Consider the following 17,756-nt stretch of genomic DNA (forward strand, 5'->3'; position numbering starts at 1 on the left):
GTTTCCTGAAAGAGACATGAGGGGTCGAAAGAGGGATTGAATAATGGGGTAGAACCTCCCAAACCAAATTCAACCCCCTCTCTGTCCTTCCATGGTTCTTTGTCCTCTCCCTGAATTTGGGCATTCAGGTTCAGGGTCTTAGAAACACCAGAAGCCCCGACTTCCTTGATCTAGAGGAAAAGGAGGTGTCTAAGGCAGACTGCTTTGCGAGACCAATTGTGTTTGGACTGTGGTTAGGCTGTGAACTGCTTGTCTTCAATCAAAGCAGGAAGAAGAAAGGACTCTTCCTTTGAATCCAGAGGGGATCCCTTGAGCCCTTTATCTTTGTATTGAGAAGGCTTTTGAAGATTATAGGTGGAGAAGATTGTGAACTCTCGAGAACAAGAAATGTCTTGAGTGTTTGGAGGTTGATAAAATGGGAAAGGTAAACATCATCCTACATTCAGGATTGAAAACCATGTGGGTGCCTAAGCCCCCCCATTCTCATGGCAGGGAAAAAGGGCTCCCAGGCAAGCAAACAAGGGGCCCTGCTGTGCACACCAAGCACTGGGCAGCCATCCAGGGCGTCACAATCCCAGACATCAGTGATCCCCTGTGTTCTTAAGGAAATCATTAAAATTCAGTAACAGCCCCCAAACCCTGGGACACCCAGGAAGAAGTGAAGGTGAGGTTGGAGGCCGATTTTAAGATTTTAGAGAGGAGTCCGTGTGTGGTGGGAAAAGAAGGAACCGTCTCTACCACATGCCAGGTAGGAGTGAGGGGGCAGTCCCTCGTGGCATACAAGTGGGTTTGGGCCCAGTAAAGATTCCAGCCAGGAGACACTCACACCAAAGTGTCATAGGGGTGCAGCCCTCATGAGAGCACTAGACTGACAGAGCAAGAATGAGGAGGTGATTACTTTTTCAGTTCGGGGCCAGGCAGCTCCGGGAACCTTCTCCTGAGTCGGTATTATGAGTTATTGTGCCTTCAGCCTTTGCAAGCACAGGAAATCGTGTTCTCAGTTCTCTGAAAACAGATGACCTTCAGGTGGATCTGCCCAAGAGGCTCGGGGCGTTTTGCGGCTGCCTGGTTTGCACAGCACGCTCAGAGAGCAGCCTCGGACCGAAGGGGCTAAGGGCTTTCAGTTGCGAGTAGCAAACGGGTAGGTCACAGAGGTCGAGGCCCAGCAGCTGCTGCTCCAGAGGCACCTAGGGGGGGGGGGTCTCACCTTCTGCTTGTGGCTAGGCCAGATGTGGATTTCTGAGGCCTAGCCAGTGGGACTTGACTTCTCGGTTCCTGTAGACTTTGGGTCAGAGGCTCTAATCCCAAGAAGTTCAAACCATCCCCAGCCCTGCCCTGCAAGGTCGAGTGTTAACAGTAGGGAACCTCAGGGTGGGTTGTGAGTCACTGTAGGAGGAAGTCAGGACTGGGGGGAGCGGTCGATGAATGTACCAGCATAGCGGCGGAGGCCATGCGCACGACACACACACGTGCTCTTTGCTTTTAGCTCTTGTAACTGTAGGAATCCCCAGTCCCGACAGTGCCACTGTCACATCATTTGGTGACAGCTCTGAGCCAACCAGGGCTCGCTGCCTTGGGCTTTCAGCGCAGAAGACTCTAGCTTGTTGCCACTGACCCCCATCACCTGGCATTCTTTAGTGTTTGGGTGTGTTCAAGGCAAAGTAAGTGTTTTTTAGGTCAATTAGGGCATAACTCAAGGCCGATGGAACCCGATCCCAGCTTCCTCGCGGGCTGCCGCATTTCTTTGGTTAGCTCGGACTGGTCGCTTTTGCAGCCAAAGAGATTGGGATCTCGCCCCGTACCACGCTGGAATGCAGGAGACCGCCCACCCTCACCCAGCCAGTCGCGCCCATCACGTTCACTCTGTTCTTTATTGCGTGGTCCCCGGGGGGAATGTAAAGCTGGGGTTTCTTTGTAATAAATCGTGGCCCGCTGAACTGGTGCTTACAGAGGGCACGCTCATCTTTCCGTCTCCCCAGACGCTGGCCGTCGAAGACTCAGTACCGGGAACAAGCCTCTATATATCAGACCTCCTGGCTCTCAGAAGACAGCTTGGAGGAGACCAGAGTGCACGCAGATCAAGCTCTCTGGTCCGGAGAAAGCAGGCAGTGTTAGTGCTCACTCCGAGCCTGGCTTAAGTCCCCTGGACTGAAGCTCAGAGCCTAAGCCCTGTGGAGCCTGACGTGTGTTTATTAGACCCACCAGGAAGCTCAGACAGGTTCTGGCACCAGACCCCTGGCTGGACAGCTTCCCTCATCTTCCAGCTTCTGCACGGGACTTGACCCTCATTCTGCCCCCACCCGACACTGAGAGCTTTGGAGGCCACAGGTCTTCTTTCCCAGTGTCTGCCTTTTTGGCCAGAACTTCTGAGCCGGTCATCTGGGTAGCAGAGTAAACAGCGTGGAATGGCCACTGGTCCATTTGAAGACAGGGACGAGTCAGCAGGTTCCCCCCATGGTCGATTTTTGTCCCGGGCATCCATTTTCCTGCAGCCACAGACGGCGGGCTTTACAGCCGGTCGGTCTGTATGGAGATTACTGAGGCCCAGGCAGACCAAATGGGGGTCTGGCATGGTCTTGTTTTCTGGTCTTGTCTGGGAAGTCAGGAAGGCCCCAGGTGCTGTTCATTCCCACTTACTGTCCCTGTGTGTGTCCCTGTGTGTCAGCTTCTGAGACACAGCGTCCAGCTCCATTCCTCCCCGTGGCCTGGCACCTTTGTCCTCCTCGACGGCCACGCCAGACAGCCTCATGCGGGTCATGTTCTTTCAGGGCTTGGCAGGGAGGGCGGAATCCTTGATAAATGGTAACGATAGTCAATTTTCAGTTTCATCCTTTACGAAGAAGAACTGAAGCTGCCCATGTCGGCAGTTCCAGGCCCGCATTCTGGGTTAGACGTTACCATCCGTTTCATACTGGGCAAGGATGTGCACACCTCACAGAGTGAGCCGCTCCCCCGTGGCTCCCGTGGCTCTGAGGAGAGTGGGCTGCCACTCCTGCCGTTCCCCCACCCCACCCCCGCTCCCCACCCCAGCAGCCGCTGTCGTGGGGCTTTGCATCTTCTAGAAGCCCACTTCGCTCGCTTATGCTTCCTCACACCCGGGAAGTGCACGGACAGACTCTCCTTGGGCTGCTTTCTTTGCTGCCTCCTTATGTAAAGGTTGGTTTGGAACATGTTCGTCATGGTGTCCCGAACGGGCACTGACCCCAGTGTCGCCTAGGTATCGTCCCGAAGCCCTAATCTTCACAGAGGCGGATTCTCGTGTGGGAGGAGGCAGAGGCGGAAATGGGACTTTGACACCTGCTTCTGTGCTGGCTCCTCCGCAGAGAGGAATCCCGGAAGCCTGCTCTCAGAGTCCTCCTCACATGAGTGGCCATGGCCATGGCTTTGGATGCAGACTTCCAGGCTCTGAGGGTTGGCGGCTACGGGGCGCACCCCGTGTGTATCCCAGGCATTGTTCTCAGCTGATCCCGGAGTGGCTTTCTCCCTCCCTTGGGGTGAGGGGTAGCCCCTGACCACCAGGCTGCTGGGTTTACACAGAGTGTGTGTGGAGCCAGCGTTGGCCTCATCTGGGGCCGGGGTGGCGTAAAGGGGAGTTGCTTCACCCCAGACCTTTCCCTGTTCGGGGAGAAGACAGCACGAGACACCAAGACAGCAAGCTCAGACCTTCAGTGCAGTTGGGGGGATGGGAGGTGCAGGCATCAGACTTCTCATGCTGGCCACTGTTGAGGATTTCTGGAAGAGTCGGTGTATCCAAAGGCAAGCAGAAATGACTTCTCATACATTCCTTCTCCTTGCGTCCTTGTGCCAGCTCCTATTGAGGAAAGTTGCTGGCATCGGTTGCCTCACTGCTTCTGAGTTAGCTAGTTCAGACCGTACAGGAGATTCCAGCAGCTTCTGGAAGGTTCTCCCTGGTGGTGTAATTTCCTGTGTTGTCCTCCCCTGGCCTTGGCCTCTTAGCCTTTCCGGGACCAAGAGGCCAGTCACGTGCCTCTTAGAAGAGATTTAGAGTGTGGGTTTGAGGGTTTCCTGGATCTGAATCTTGTCTGGCCAGGCACTTTCCTTCTCCAGGTCACTGAAGGAGCTGCGGCCAACTCGGGCTCCATTTGTGCAGTGAATACTGCCGACCGTCTTTGTGCACAGCCTCCTGGGGGTTGTGCGCCTGAGCTGTGAGCAGAGCAGCCAGACGGACACGGTAGATCATTTCCAGCTGGTACACAAAACAGGCTGGGGAGGCCTGAGGGAGGCTGGGCAGTGAGGTGGAGAGGGGCAGCTTCCACTCACCGGGTGGTCGGGCCTCGAGTGAGCATGGGTTCACCCTGGCGGAGGCTGGGAAGGGCCTTGGCGAGGCCGGAAGTGCGCTCCCGGCCTTGGGGGTGGCACACACAGAAGGGACATGGAGGCAGGAGCAATGCTGGCGTGTTCAGAAGACAGGAGGGAGATAGGCTGCAGCGGGGACAGACAGCGGGGGACCCAGAGGCCTCAGCTCCTGGTCTGGGCCCTCTTCTGGGGAGGGGCCCCTAGCACTCATCAAGTTCTAAAGGAAACTCAGATTGCTGGGAGGTCTGGGGTGTTGTTGGCCTAGATAAGAAAGTTACGTGCCCGTAAGAGCTCCAAGGTACACAGAGCTAAAACGGACAGAACTGAAGGGAGAAGAGACAATTCGGTCATAACCTTGGAGAGCTCAGCACCGTACTTCCGTAGTCAGTAGAGCATCGGGACTGGGTGGAGAAGAGAGAGGGCCTGGACAGCACTCTAAACCCAGCTGGCCTAGTGAGCCATGTGCCCTGGGGAACGCCAAGGGCACTGTGCTGCAGAGCGCCCAGGACATCCTGAGGTCAGCAGGCCATTTGCTAGACCCCAAAACAAGTTTTGATAAACTGACTGAAATCATGCCAGGTCTTTTCCAACCACAGTGGAATGAAATCAGAAATCTGTAGATTTCTGGAAATCCACACACATGGAAATGAGCCCTGCTAGCCAGCGGGGCAAATCGAAGGTAGGTGTGGCGGTCTCTTGGGGTTGAGGTGGGGGAGGCGTACCCTTTTTGGCAGCTGAGGAAACAGGAAGCTAGAGTCTGGCGAGCTTTCAGGGCCGCTGTTCTGTGTGTAACACGGGGACCCATGCCTTAGCAGCATCTCTGAGACACACAGAGGGCTGCGATTTGTGTCCCTTCGCTGAACAAATTCCAGGTGAGCTCCTGCTGTGGGCTGAGGGCCAGTGCCCTCTCAGAACTCGAGCTGCTGGGGATCCTGGCTCAGGTGACACTCATCAGAGTGAGAGGTGCAGGGGGCAGGACTGAGGGGGTTCTCATGTGAGAAGCCAGGGAAGAGCGAGTAGAGGGAAAAGTCAGCTGACGAGGGAGTGGTGTCTACAGGGCCATTTCAGGATCCCAGAGGTCGCTGTCAAAGTGGCAGATCCCACGGGATCCAAGAGGCTGTCACTTGTGGGACTGAGATCTTACTGAATGACCGGAGAGAGGCCAGTAGCCATGAGACCGGAGCTGGGAGTGGGCCCAGCCACTGTGAAGGAATAGGAAGGGGGTGCCCGATGACTGCACCTCAGGGATGTCCCCCAAGGAAGGGGGCAGTCCCGAGAGAAAAGGCTTGCTGTGCCTGTGGCTTGGCTCTGTGTTATCAGATGCCACCCCAGGCCTGGACCCAGGGAAAGGAAAGCGCGGCCAGAGTATGGGTCTCGGCAGCACCGCCAGCACTTAGTCCTGGGCTCGGGACCCTCTTAACATCCACCTGGGTCGCCCACCCTGACCCCTCATCTGGGTCCCTGGGGATATGACTCCATATCCTGACTTCCCAAGGGCATAACATCCAGCAGAAGTGAGCTTGCTGGGAGAGCCCTGCCCCCCACCCCCCACCGGTCCACGTGTCAGCCTTGGCTGGGTGTCGGGTCAGATGGAAGGCTGCCTCACCTGCTTATCTCTCTGGCCCGTCCATCTCCCTGCGGTGGAGGTGCTGGCACCCCCGTTTCCCAAGGAAGGAAACAGAAGCCTGGGTGAGCAAAATGATTTACCCGAGGTATACCTTCAGGTGTCAGAGCTGGGAGAAAGTAAGCCCTGCGGGCCTGCCAGAGGGCTCGAGCATCTTTGTGCTCTGTCTCATGGTCCCGTCGCCTGTCAGTGCCCAGCTGGGGCACAGCGGTACCTTCACAGTGTTGGCCCCTGTTTTGTTAGGAGGGGTTTGTTTCCCGGGAGCTCTGATGGACGGCCTCCTCGCAGCCTTCTGATCCCCCCTTGTAGGCGTGGGGGCAGCAGGCCTCACCCTTCCACGGAGGCTTGCATTTCCGACTCAAACCCAAGTTGTTGGCCCACTTTGGAGGAGAGTTCAGGTTGGGATCCTTTTGTCTCCCTGTCTCTAAGGTCGGGGTCCACAGACTCTGGGCCTCTGTCTGCAAACTAAGACGGTGACATATGCACGTGGCCCTTCACGGAGACCGTGCTGAGCTGCCAGGGCTCTCGCCGTGCCCAAGCCCGTAACTGACGGGGCAGCCGCTGCATTTCCACCGCATCGTGCAGCTCACAGAGCACGTTCCCAGGCGTGCCTCTGACCCCTAACAGCTCCTCGAGGCAGGTGGTCCTCCTTTGGCTAAACTTGACCCCTAGGGACTTTTCTGAAAATAAGGAAATTGGCTCCTCTGCTTGTGCTCACACGAGTGGCCCAGGAGGAGTGGGGTTCACCCCTTGACGTCTGCTTCTGGCTGCTGAGTTGTGAAAAGTTGCAAGTCTGTGAGGGATTGGATATGCTCTAGGGGTGGGAGCGGGGCTCATCTCAGGGCTTCTCGATGGCTCGTTGTTCGCACTCTAAAACCAAAGGCTGTTAAGGAGGATATTCTTCGGCCGCCTTCTGTCTTAGCTAGTGATCTCTCGGTAGGTCGTGTGGTCTGCCGTGTTGTTAACGTTGGACGATTGCATTCTACGTCAGCAGACTTAGGTCCGCGGCGTCAGAGTCCTCTGTCGCTCTGGAAGTAATGGTCCACCTTGGAGCGGGTTCCGCAGTGTGGGCCGGGCCGGGCCAGGCCAGGGAAGGGCAACTGCTGTGATCCGGTGTTAGGCCACCATTTTACACAGTCCTGCTGCCCTCCAGAGTGGAGCAGGTCGCTTGCCAGCTCTTGGCAGAATGAATTTCAGCCAGACGATGTTTCGCTGTGCTTGAGTTGGGGGGTGGCACGCAGTTAGCTGTGACCTGTGCAGAGAGAGAGAAACTAGTCTTCGTGCGGTAAACACGTTCTCAGCCTTTAGGAGGACTCCTCGGCCCATGGCCTGGTAAGGCAGACACAGAGGGCTCCTGGGAGGGTTTGAGCTTTAGGTTGAAAGTCTGTCCTCGTTCTGGATGCCTGAGCTCAGGGAGTTGGCCCTGAGCGCTGAGTTTCAGGATCCGTTCATGACAGAACTCAAGCCGCCGGGTGCTGGGCAGCGCGGCCCTCGCTCACCGCCTTGCCGTGTGCTCTCATTTCAGAGGCCAGCTGGAGGCTCCAGCCCCGAAGGTGGAGAAGGTGAGGAAATCTCTAAAACGTCTCGTTCTCTTTGGGTGTAAAAGTGGAAGCAGCCTGATTTTTCTCCTCCTCCTCCTCCTCCTCTTCCGTAGATTCCGACCGAGAAGATGGAAATTACTGCCCTCCCGTGAAGCGAGAGAGAACGTCCTCTTTCACCCAGTTCCCGCCCTCGCAGTCAGGTAACCGTGGCAGCGCGGCGCCGGTCGGCGGGCGCGCGCGTGCTCGGGAGCCCGCCGTCCCCCTGCCATGCCTCACGCTCGCGCCGGTCTCGTGCCCACATCCGATTAGAATCGACCTGAGACTCGGTCTCTGTCAGGAATGAAGCTGGAGGTGCCCCCCTCTGGAACCAGTGACACTCGACAGAGGGTCGTGAGGTCGTGGACTAAAAGAAGCTGCACCAAGAAAGGGTCCCTCTGAAATAGAGGAAAAGGACTGTCCGTCCTGTTGGGGGCTCTGGGCATTAATCACTTGTCCTCCTTCCCAGGTTTGTGGCCGTGTCTCTAGACTAAAGGTGTAGGAAGTGGGAAGCAGAGTGTCCTCCTGACCCTCTAGCCATGGGCCCAGAGCTTGGCCGTCTGGTTGAGACACGCAGACACATACACAGTACATATAGAACCAGGTGGCCCCAGAACTCTCTTTGGTGATGGGGTGCTGTGAGCTCCCAGAGGAGGAGGGCTTGATGGAACCTTGAAGGGTGGGCCACAGGCCAGGACCCTGTGGAGGTGGCTGGACCCCGAGGGCGTGGAGGCTCTGGGTTGAGGCCAGCAGACCAGCCCAGGGGCTTGTTACAAAGACCGGTGCAGCAAAGCGGCAGTTTCCCAGGGTTAAGAGAGATGCTGGGGTATTTGGTGGGAGGTTCTGTGAGCCCCGGGGACAGCCTTGCAGATTCCAGGGTAAACACTGCCTCAGGGCTTGCTCCCTCTCCTCCCCATCTTGACTTGGTCCCCCCGACATCGTCCGTCTTCTCAGTCTTGGCTCTCTAGTGCAGAGACATTTAGAGACACACACGTACTCAGCGAGGGTCCCCAGTTACCCAACTTGGCATTCCTTCTTGGGAGGTTCATGTGAAGCATTTTATGCCTGTGAACCTAAAGGATAGCACTTGAAGGGGACGAGATGCCCTGGCAGGCAGCTGCTGCTTGCACACGTAACAGGAAGGCGCCACGGAGAGGTCCTTTCGAGGCGGATCCTTCAGCACCTGGATTTCACTCCTGTTTCCCTTAACACTCACTGTGGACGCTGCGGCGCCCTGTCTCCTGACTGCTGGAGGCCCTCCTGCAGGGCTGTGCTGTCCTTTGCTAAGCAGGCCTTGAGGAGCCATCAGGACTGTCGGCAGCTTCTGGAGACCTCCTATTCTCCCTTGTTGCATGGGTGTTCCTATGAGACAAGGAAGCGTCTGCTCCCTGATGGCTCGTATTCCTTCCCGATCTCTGTGCCCTGCTGAGCTGCATCCTGTGGCAGAAGGTGCAGCGGAGAAGAATAGTGATTTGTGCTATCTATGGCCAGAGGCTACAGGGACAGAGGATGGCCAAGCCTCTCCCTTCTGCTCCAGCACACTGGCATAGGGAATAGTCAGCTCTTAGTCCCTGGGGGTGGGCACAGGAGCCGGTATCTTGGAAGGCGTGGTCTGTGTCCTGCACTCTGATTCTGCTTAGCTGTGTTCTGTCTACCCAGTTAGTTCTTCAGCTCTGAGGCCCATTGCATTATTGCCTGGCCCGCACCCAGGGAAGCAATGGATAAGTGTTTGGGATAAGTCCCAAACAGGTGAGGGGACAGGAGCGCAGCCAACCAGCGAGCCTTCGGCAGGTGACAAGGAGCAGGGCCTGAGACTTGGTACATCCGGTTCATTCTGCTTCCCTCCTGGCTGCTCCCACTGGGGCCTATAGTGCCAAGGAAAGCCAGGGTCGTGAGGACAAGACAGGCGGCCACAGTAGACCACAGCATCTAAAGGCCCGGTTCATAATGCTGAGCTCCCCACAGTGTGCCTTGGAGATGGAGCCTTCAGGTGGGAGAGGTGATCGGGTGCCTGTGTGCCCTGCCTACTCACACTGTTTTTCCTCTTGTTCCCTTCCCCGCCCGCACCTCCTTGTCGACAGTATCAAAAAACAATGTTTTTATGCCATCAACCTTCTGCGAGCCATCTGCAGGCAATTCTGACTCAGAACCAGGTGAGCCCCTCATGTCCCTTTGCCTTTTACTACCAGTCACTGGGGGTTTTCCTGGGATGAAAAGCAGTTGATACTGTAAAATAAGATCTTAAAAAGGAATGGGCAGTTTGAAAACCGGATTCTTTTTCAGTTCCTAAATGTTTTCCCAAATCTTCAGCTCATAGATTTGGAATCCAGCATGAGGCAGGCTTCATAAGGCCTTAATTTTTTGTTTCTGCAGGAGGGCCTGGTCACGAGAAGTCTTCAAGGTGTTGGTTGGTTTTTTGTTGTTGTTGTTCTTTGGTTTTTGTTTGTTTGTTTTTTTCAAAAACAAAAAGCAACTATAAAGAGGTATATTACTCATTTTTCAGAATTATACACAAGTAATACATTCATACCGCTTTTTTGAAAAGGCAAGTGGGAAATATGTAGAGTAAAAGAATCTGCCTGCCCTGCCCCTTTCCCTCTCTCACCCCAAGGTAACTGCTGTGAGATCGCTGGAATTTTCCAGACCCTTCCCTGTGCATTAGAATCTCACATTAATCCATATTACTTAGACCTGTTCAGATAAATATGTAAGCATATTTAATCACAGCTTTAAACCTTGAAGGAAAGTAGCTTGCTCCCCTCTGAAGACTATGGAACCTTCCTTTTTTGGTCTTTGGCTAGAGATCCAGCTCCCAAGATTTCCTGAAAGTTTCTCCCACGTGGCTGGAATTCCTCATAAAAGATTTAATGAGCAAGTTCAACTACCCGAATTCTGTAACCCAACCTGCCTTATATAAATTCATTGCCGACTTCAAAAGCATTGCAAGATAAGTCATACTCTGGCGTGAGGGCGATGCTTTTATAACTTAGGGGGTTGATCCAATCGCACCTTTCAAACAATAGACTTTATTTTGACTCTGAAAGCAAACTGTTTTGAGCTGAATCCCTCACCGGGTCCTGAGAAGGAGTTTGGTTTGTCAGTCTTTGGGAACCCCGGGAGTGCTGGCTTAGCACGTAGCGCTGTGAGCTGCAGGGGCGGTATTAGCCGACGTGATCCTCTTCTGGTCTAGGGGACCAGGCCCCGCGTCTAGAGGTGCGTCTAGATCACCTCGTGCCATCCATTTCCATTCCAGATCTCGCCATCATCACCTCTGAGATCTGTGAGTGATGGCCTCCCTCCCTTCTCTCGCCCCACAAAACCTTTATCCCGCAGCACTGAGAGCAAGGCCGCCCTGAGAAGATGGGGCTTCCCAGGCCTGCTGAGGGGTACCGACGCAGCCTCACTTCCTGGTCCCTGAGGCAGGCTGGAGTCCTGTCAGTCCTCTTCTGTCCTTGCCTGCCTCCCTTTGTTTTTTAGCTTAAAAATTTTTTTTTTTTTGCGGGGGGAGGGATTTTTAACTGACACAAGGATTTTGTAAGGCACTTCCTATCCCTTTGCCCATTCGATTTTCCCCAGTCATCCCAATGATGTCCGCCTTCATAGCAGAGAGGTCTGATCCCAGATCATATACCCCATATCTCGCCTTCCATCTGGAATACTCCCTCATTCTTTGCTTGATGTTTATGGCCTTGAAGATTACAGTCCAGTGATTTTGGAGTTTTTCTGTCTGGGTTTGTCCACTGATTCCTGGTGGTTCCGCCCAGGTAGTGCCTTTGGGGCTAGAACTCCTCAGAAGTGAAGCTGCGATCGCGCTGTCCCGTCCCGGGTGGTGCGCAGAGCTTGCCTGTCCTGGTACCTGTGGGGCTGATTTCGCTCGCTGGGTTAGAGAGGGCTCTGTCGGTTTCTCCAGTCATCCCCTTGTGTTCTGGAGAGACTCCGAGATGCAAAGAAAAAGCCCATTCCTCTCACTGCTGCCCTCCACTGTCCGCCTCCACTGATGTGGGATTAGTCATTACTCTGACGATTGATGGCCCGAGGGGCTGGGGGGCTCCACCTTCCCTGTTACTAGTGCACTTAATTGGAGTTCTGGAAGAGAACGGTCCTTCCTGCCCACTTAGCCCCTTGTTACGGCTGCACAGCAAGATGGATGCATGGATTCCTGCTTTAGTAGGCAACTTACGTCCTGTCCTTACTAGCACAGAATTTTTTTTAATCGTCCCAGATTTGGTTTGCGGGAGTCCCACCAAGCAGGTTCCTGTGTCCTTTTGCCACAGCTCATTATTCTTTGAAGCACTTTTTTCTGTCCTAACAAGAGACTCCAGGCTCATCATCAGCCCTCACGGGTCCTTCTCAGTGGAGTGCTGTCTCCAGAAACCAAGATCTGCATGCTCAGCAGGCTCACCGCCGCCGGGTTCTGACGGCGCTTGGGCCCCTTCGTGCCCAGAGACAGGGACACACACCCCCGTACATACGCACACACCTGTGTGTGCGCATCCACACGTGTCTCTGTCTGTATCTGTCTGCATGTATGGATAACCCTGGGTTCACATGTGCTTCTAGTCCAGCACCAACGGGGTTCGCCTGAGGCTCCCTGCTTCGTACTTCTGCCTCTCTCTCTGAGAGACACCTGGCTCCCTTTGTCTGCAGTGCCTGTCCCCGTCGCTCTAGCCCCCTCCCCCCACCCCGTACATGCCAAGCACCCTCCCACCTGCCCTGGTGCCCCCCTTGCCCCTGCCCAGCCTCCACCGGGCTGTCTCCTCTTAAAGTCTTTTCAGCCTCTGGCATATGCCAAGTTGAAGTTCCCCACAAGTTGCTTTCCCCACATGTCACTTGGGGGCTTCCCAAGGCAGGGCAGAAAGCACCCACAAAGGAGCCCACTTGATTCAGGCGTAATTAGGAGGGGTGGAGGCTGCTTTAGAGGGAACCACCTCTTACCCCAGTGAGCTCACAGTGGGCACACGTGTGCCCTCAAGAAGATGCGGGCACGAGGGGCGCCTGGGTGGCTCAGTGGGTTAAGCCTCTGCCTTTGGCTCAGGTCATGATCTCAGGGCTCAGGGATCGAGCCCCACATCGGGCTCTCTGCTCAGCGGGGAGCCTGCTCACCACCACCCCACCCCCCGCCTGTCTCTCTGCCTGCTTGTGAGCTCTCTCTCTCTGCGTCTGTCAAATAAATAAAATCTTTAAAAAAAAAAAAAAAAAAAAAAGCACAGCGCAGTCGCTTGTTCACCCCAGTGGCCCTGTCCTGTGTGCTAGGGCTCTGGCCGTCAACAACAGCTTTTCACTGCACCCTGGCCATGCTGTAGACAAAGTGAGTTTTTTGAGGTCACGAAAAGAGACCGTGTCTATGTTGGTGAAGATTGGGACTGCAGGCGAGCCAAGGCTTGGCTGCCCTGTGAGCATGCCTCCCTGCTGCCTTGGGCTCCTTCTGTCCCCGGTCCTCAGTTGCCGTGACAGGTGTGGCATGCCTTATCTGTCTGGTCTGTCATCTGTTCACTGCGGCGCTCTGCTTGATCTCCCGTGCGTCTGCGGGGGGTGGGGGGGGTGGTCAGGTGCCAGGCCCTGTGCTAGTGGATGCTCGGGGGCAGTGGCCATCCAGGCCTGCGCCCCCACTGGCCAGCCTCAGCTGGCTGCGAGGGTCAGTGGCTGCTAGTTTTGCTCCACACAGGGTGGGAAGGTGGAGATCGATTGGTAGCTGCGACGTAAGCACTGCAAACCCAGCTGTAAGGTCTTTTAAAAATTATCTCAATTGTGAATTTCATCTCCAATTTTTTTAATGCTTGTAAATTGCCAGTCATCTTCTGAATAGTCCTGAGCTTTGGAAATGGGATTCACTATTTCTCTCCTAAAAAGGAACGTCTGGCAGTATGTCTTCCCCTGCACCTGCGGCGTCTCTTTCTCCTGAGTGTGGTTTGGATGACTCCTCTCTTCTGGGAGCGCCCCAGCTCCACCAACACAGGCTCTTCGCAGCCTGGTGGACTCCGCTCCCTCATACTAACTAGCAGCGAGAGCTTTTGTAATTCGGTTTTGGCCCAGGGAGAACAGTTTGGCCGACCAGCGTGCAGACAGCAGGAAGAAGGCTTTCCTGCTTCATTGAGAATTCTGATTTGACTTTGTTCTATGCCTCCAAGTTTGGTCTGATAAGGCATTCGTGTTTTTTCGGTGTACAGCTGGGTGGTTTTTAGAGTATCCAGAGTTGTGTATGTCCACCGTCATCAATTTTAGACCATTCCGTCACCCCAAAGAGAAGCCCATCCCCATGAGCTGTCACTCAGCACCCCCTCCCCCAGCCCCTGGCAACCAAGAATCCACTTTCCGTCTGCAAGGGTTTGCCTGTTCTGGGTGTTTCATGTAAACAGTCACGTACTGTGTGATCTTCTAAGACCTCCTCCCATTCGTTTGTCTCTCTTCCAACGACGTTTTGTGGTTTTTTGTTTGCTAAATTGATTCCCGAGTACTGTTCTCTTTGGTGCTATTATAAATGGAATAACGTGTTCTCATAACTTCATTTCGGACTGTCCATTGCTCGCACAGAGATACAGTTGATATTTGTGTGTTGATCTTGTTTCCTGCACCCTGACAAGGGTGTTTTCCGATGAGTTGGAACTTAGCACAAAAGTGAGGCTGCCTCTGGTGGCCCCGAGTGCTGCCGTCCCTGTGCTTTCCCAGGAACAGACCTGATCTCTTGGAGTCACAAGGCTTTTTCTGTTGATCCTTCCTGTCAAGGTGGATTAGACTGTCCCCACTCCTCACCCCCTTATGAGATAGGCCACCACACCAGCACACACAGAGGACCAGTGTGGACCAGTGGCTCAGCCGAAACCAGGTTTTAAGCCGTCGCCCTGCTTCCTTTCCCTTCCTTGTCCTGGGCCTTCGAGTGTTCTCAGGAAGCAGCAAGGTGAAGCTCTCCAGGCACATCTGGAAAGAGAGAGCGAGCCTGCCGTCTGCCACCTTTGATCTTTCACTGCAGAAGACGTGTCTCATTTCCCAGACATCTGCTGGTAGCACAGAGGCTTCTCCTGATTACACATGCATCCTCTGATGAGTCTTCTAAGAAAAGGAGACTGGTCCCAGGGACCTTTATTGGGTGGCTCCCTGACATTCTCCAGGGCCCAGGGGTGGACCAGCCTTGCACTGTCATTTTTGTCTCTCGCCTTCGACAGTCACCACCCCCACTCCGGTCTCATTGTCAGCACCTAGCCTGGAGCCAGCACTTCCTGCAACACCCCCCTCCCCCCGGCGCCTCCTCATCCAAGCTGCCTTATAACCTTGGTTGGTTGAACTGGGCTTCTGCATTTCTGTTTTAACTTGGAAACATTTCTCTGGTTCTCCAGGCTCATGGCCACTGAGGTCGAGACCACAGTCTTCCCCTGCCCTTGATCCTCTCAGTTTTGCTACTGCCTAGGCAGGCCTGCTTTTTATCTTTTGTCTTGTGCTTGTAGAGGAAAAGAGCAGTGGATTCCGGTTGAAGCCGCCAACATTGATCCACGGCCAGGCACCCAGCGCAGGTAGGTGCCCACCTTTAAGGAGGAAAGTGAAAGGGCTGTCTATCTCACACCCTAGCTGCCTTATGCAGGCAGCCCAGGCGGCACGCTCCGGGCTCAGCCTGCTCTCTAGGTCAGCTCAGTTCCCTGGTGCATGCGCCCTGAAAAGCCACTTTCAGGAGCCCATCAGACCAAGGAGATTGTCCCCACTGTGAGCCCTCCACCACCGAGGATGAGGGTGGGTGGGGAGGGAGCAGACTTGGCTTGGTGTGGGGCTCTGTGCCCAGCAGTAGCTCACTTGGTTCAGGCTGTGTCTCCCGAGCATTGCGGCCCTAGCGTGCCACGGAGAAGGCCTAATTAGCAGAGTGGCCACGATCCAGTGGCGTGCCGCTGGGGAGCGGGGCCTGGCAGTGGTGCAGAGTTGGAAGCGTTCTCTCGTGCTTCTTGCCCAATCTGTGTTTGGCAGATGGATTTTCTCGGCGTGGCACTTGGAAAAGCAGGTGCAAAGGGTATTTTTATGTGAGCCCGAGCAGAGTCCTAAGCTCTGGGGGGCTGCCTGTGGTTCTCTGCTTTCCCTGCACCATCTGCGCTTAATGCTTGAGGACAGCTGTCCCTTGGTTTCCCCCTGTAGCATTACTGTACTCACTGAATTAATTTCTGGAAAACCCCTGAGAGCCAGTACGGGGCTGTGCGTTTCTGCCCACGAGGTCCAAGGGCCCCAGGCAAACCAACCTCTGTTCTCAGGTCTGCCGAGCCAGAAGCCCAAGGAACAACAGCGGAGTGTGCTTCGCCCGGCAGTGTTACAAGCCCCACAGCCAAAGGCACTCTCACAGACTGGTAAGAAACGGCCCTGGCACCCAGGCTCCCACAGCAGGGTGTAGAGCATTCCTGAAGCGGGCACGGGACAGCTATGTTTTGACACAGGTGACTTCGGCCATCTCTGCTGAATGCACTCAGAAATAGAGCCGGGGAAGCAATTCCTTAAGTCCACAGTGAGCCCAGGGAGGACAGAGCGTGGTCCCACCGTCTCCCTGTGGCACCAGGCCAGGGTGACCGGCGTGCTTTCTGCACTCGCTGGCTTCATAAAAGCTGGCTCCCTCCCGAGTCTCTGCAGTCCGTCCCAGCAAGTTTGCAGGTCAAAGTCGGCCCTGTGTGTGCGAGAGACGTGAAGGGTCATTCGGGTCATGTGTGCAGTTTCACCTGATTTATTCATCCATAAGCCCTGCCTCTCCCGCCGTATTTCCCTGGTCTCCACACAGCTCGTGGTGCTCACTGGACCCTTAATTTCTTAATATTCATGAGCTTTTCTTGTCTTCCTCCTGGTCTCTCCCTGTAATTCAAAAATTCTTCGTCGGAAGCAATCCGACATCCCGCATGAGGGAAATAGTTCTCTCTAAAGAGTTCCAACAGGGAAGCTTTCTGGTACGCTCTGCTGGCCATTAAGCCAGATTGAACTGTGTGTCTGCCACGCGACCCCAGCTAGTCACAGGGAGAAGTCCGCAGACTCAAGATGTTACGAGGAAAACCGTGTTTTCTAAAATTTGTAATTGTTCCTTGTTCAATATATGTTCTTTTTCTCTTTTTTACCTTAGTTAGCAGTATCGCTTCTAAGTACACTGAAAATTCCTTTGTGGAATAAGCGATAAGATACTCTCATTTCTGTCAGGTTTTAGTTCTGTATTCGTTTGGGTTTTTTTTAATGCAAGAATTTTCTTTAAAAAGGAGAAATTACACGATTGGTCTAAATGGTAGAAGGGAGCACTCGAGGTCCCACACTAAACCCCTGTGACCCCCCTGCTGTCCTCTTGTCCTTGCAGTCCCGAGCAGCGGCACCAATGGGGTCAGTATCCCAGCAGACTGCACAGGGGCCATGACAGCGACATCGCCCGACAACCCCGCACGGAGAAGTCCCGCTGACGAGGCACGAGCACTTGAGGTGTGTCTGTGCTGGGCAGGGAGCTCGTGAAACTTCTCGGAGCTTTGCTGAGTGTGTGGACAGTTACCTGCTCTGAGCGGCGCGGTGGGGGCGGGTGGGAGGCGTGTTAAGGCTTTCTGGATTTGCTCAGCGGTGTGCGTGCGCAACGGCAGCTGATGTCCATGGTTGTTAGAACGCCCGGGATGGTCTGTCCGCTGTTCCGGAGTGCGGCCCTGCCCGGGCCCAGCACCACCCCGCTGCAGGTGGCCGACGGGCACTCTGCCCAGCGGCCTCTGGGGAGTCCCTGAGTCTGGGGAACTGGCTTCCATCGATGAGGTCTTGTGCCGTTGTACACGGAGAGATGCCTGCCCTCCCCATTTCCACACCTGAAGAGCTCAGGGATTCATACGCACGGGCCCGTTCTAACAAGAAATCTATCGGGGGCGTCAGCTCAGCTTTTTTTTTTTTTTTTTGCGGGGGGGTGAGCAAACTCTAGGGTTCTGGGTTACATAGGCCAAAAGCATGTGTTTTCTAGTAGTGGTGCCCGGCAGCTGGAGAATGAGGGGCATGTTCTGAAGAGCCTGCGTTTGCGGGGGGGGGGGGGGGCGGGCAGAGGCAGATCTGACGTGCGAGCTGCAGCACCGCACCGAGGCTTCTGGACACAAAGCCAGGTTGCATGTGTGTGTGTTTCTCCTCAGCCATTTCGGCAGCTGAGCTGCTGCCTGAGGCTCTGTACCCTCCACCTCCCCCTCGCCCCCCGGAGATGTTGGAGCGCACGTGGTGGAGACGATAGGCTAAGTTCATTTTTAGAACATCCCTGAGCACACACCCCCGCACCCCTC

The 17,756-nt window shown here is 54.9% G+C and overlaps 1 protein-coding gene across 11 annotated transcripts in view; it reads left to right on the forward strand.

The window, feature by feature from the left end:
• The window catches only part of RANBP3 (RAN binding protein 3), a 53,158-nt gene that overhangs the window by 25,780 nt on the left and 9,622 nt on the right, over nucleotides 1-17,756 (forward strand). For 6 of the 11 annotated variants that reach the window (XM_047709260.1, XM_047709216.1, XM_047709236.1 and 3 more), the window contains 6 exons: nucleotides 7,467-7,503; nucleotides 7,596-7,682; nucleotides 9,600-9,671; nucleotides 14,958-15,023; nucleotides 15,744-15,836; nucleotides 16,817-16,935. In XM_047709260.1, coding sequence (XP_047565216.1) covers nucleotides 7,467-7,503; nucleotides 7,596-7,682; nucleotides 9,600-9,671; nucleotides 14,958-15,023; nucleotides 15,744-15,836; nucleotides 16,817-16,935 — 474 coding nt within the window. Of the gene's footprint in view, nucleotides 1-268; nucleotides 425-7,466; nucleotides 7,504-7,595; nucleotides 7,683-9,599; nucleotides 9,672-14,957; nucleotides 15,024-15,743; nucleotides 15,837-16,816; nucleotides 16,936-17,756 lie in introns of all 11 variants that reach the window. The other 5 variants (XM_047709244.1, XM_047709254.1, XM_047709295.1 and 2 more) reach the window with 2 other exon arrangements.

Source organism: Lutra lutra, chromosome 1 (assembly GCF_902655055.1).
Source record: "Lutra lutra chromosome 1, mLutLut1.2, whole genome shotgun sequence".
NCBI classification, from domain to species: domain Eukaryota; kingdom Metazoa; phylum Chordata; class Mammalia; order Carnivora; family Mustelidae; genus Lutra; species Lutra lutra.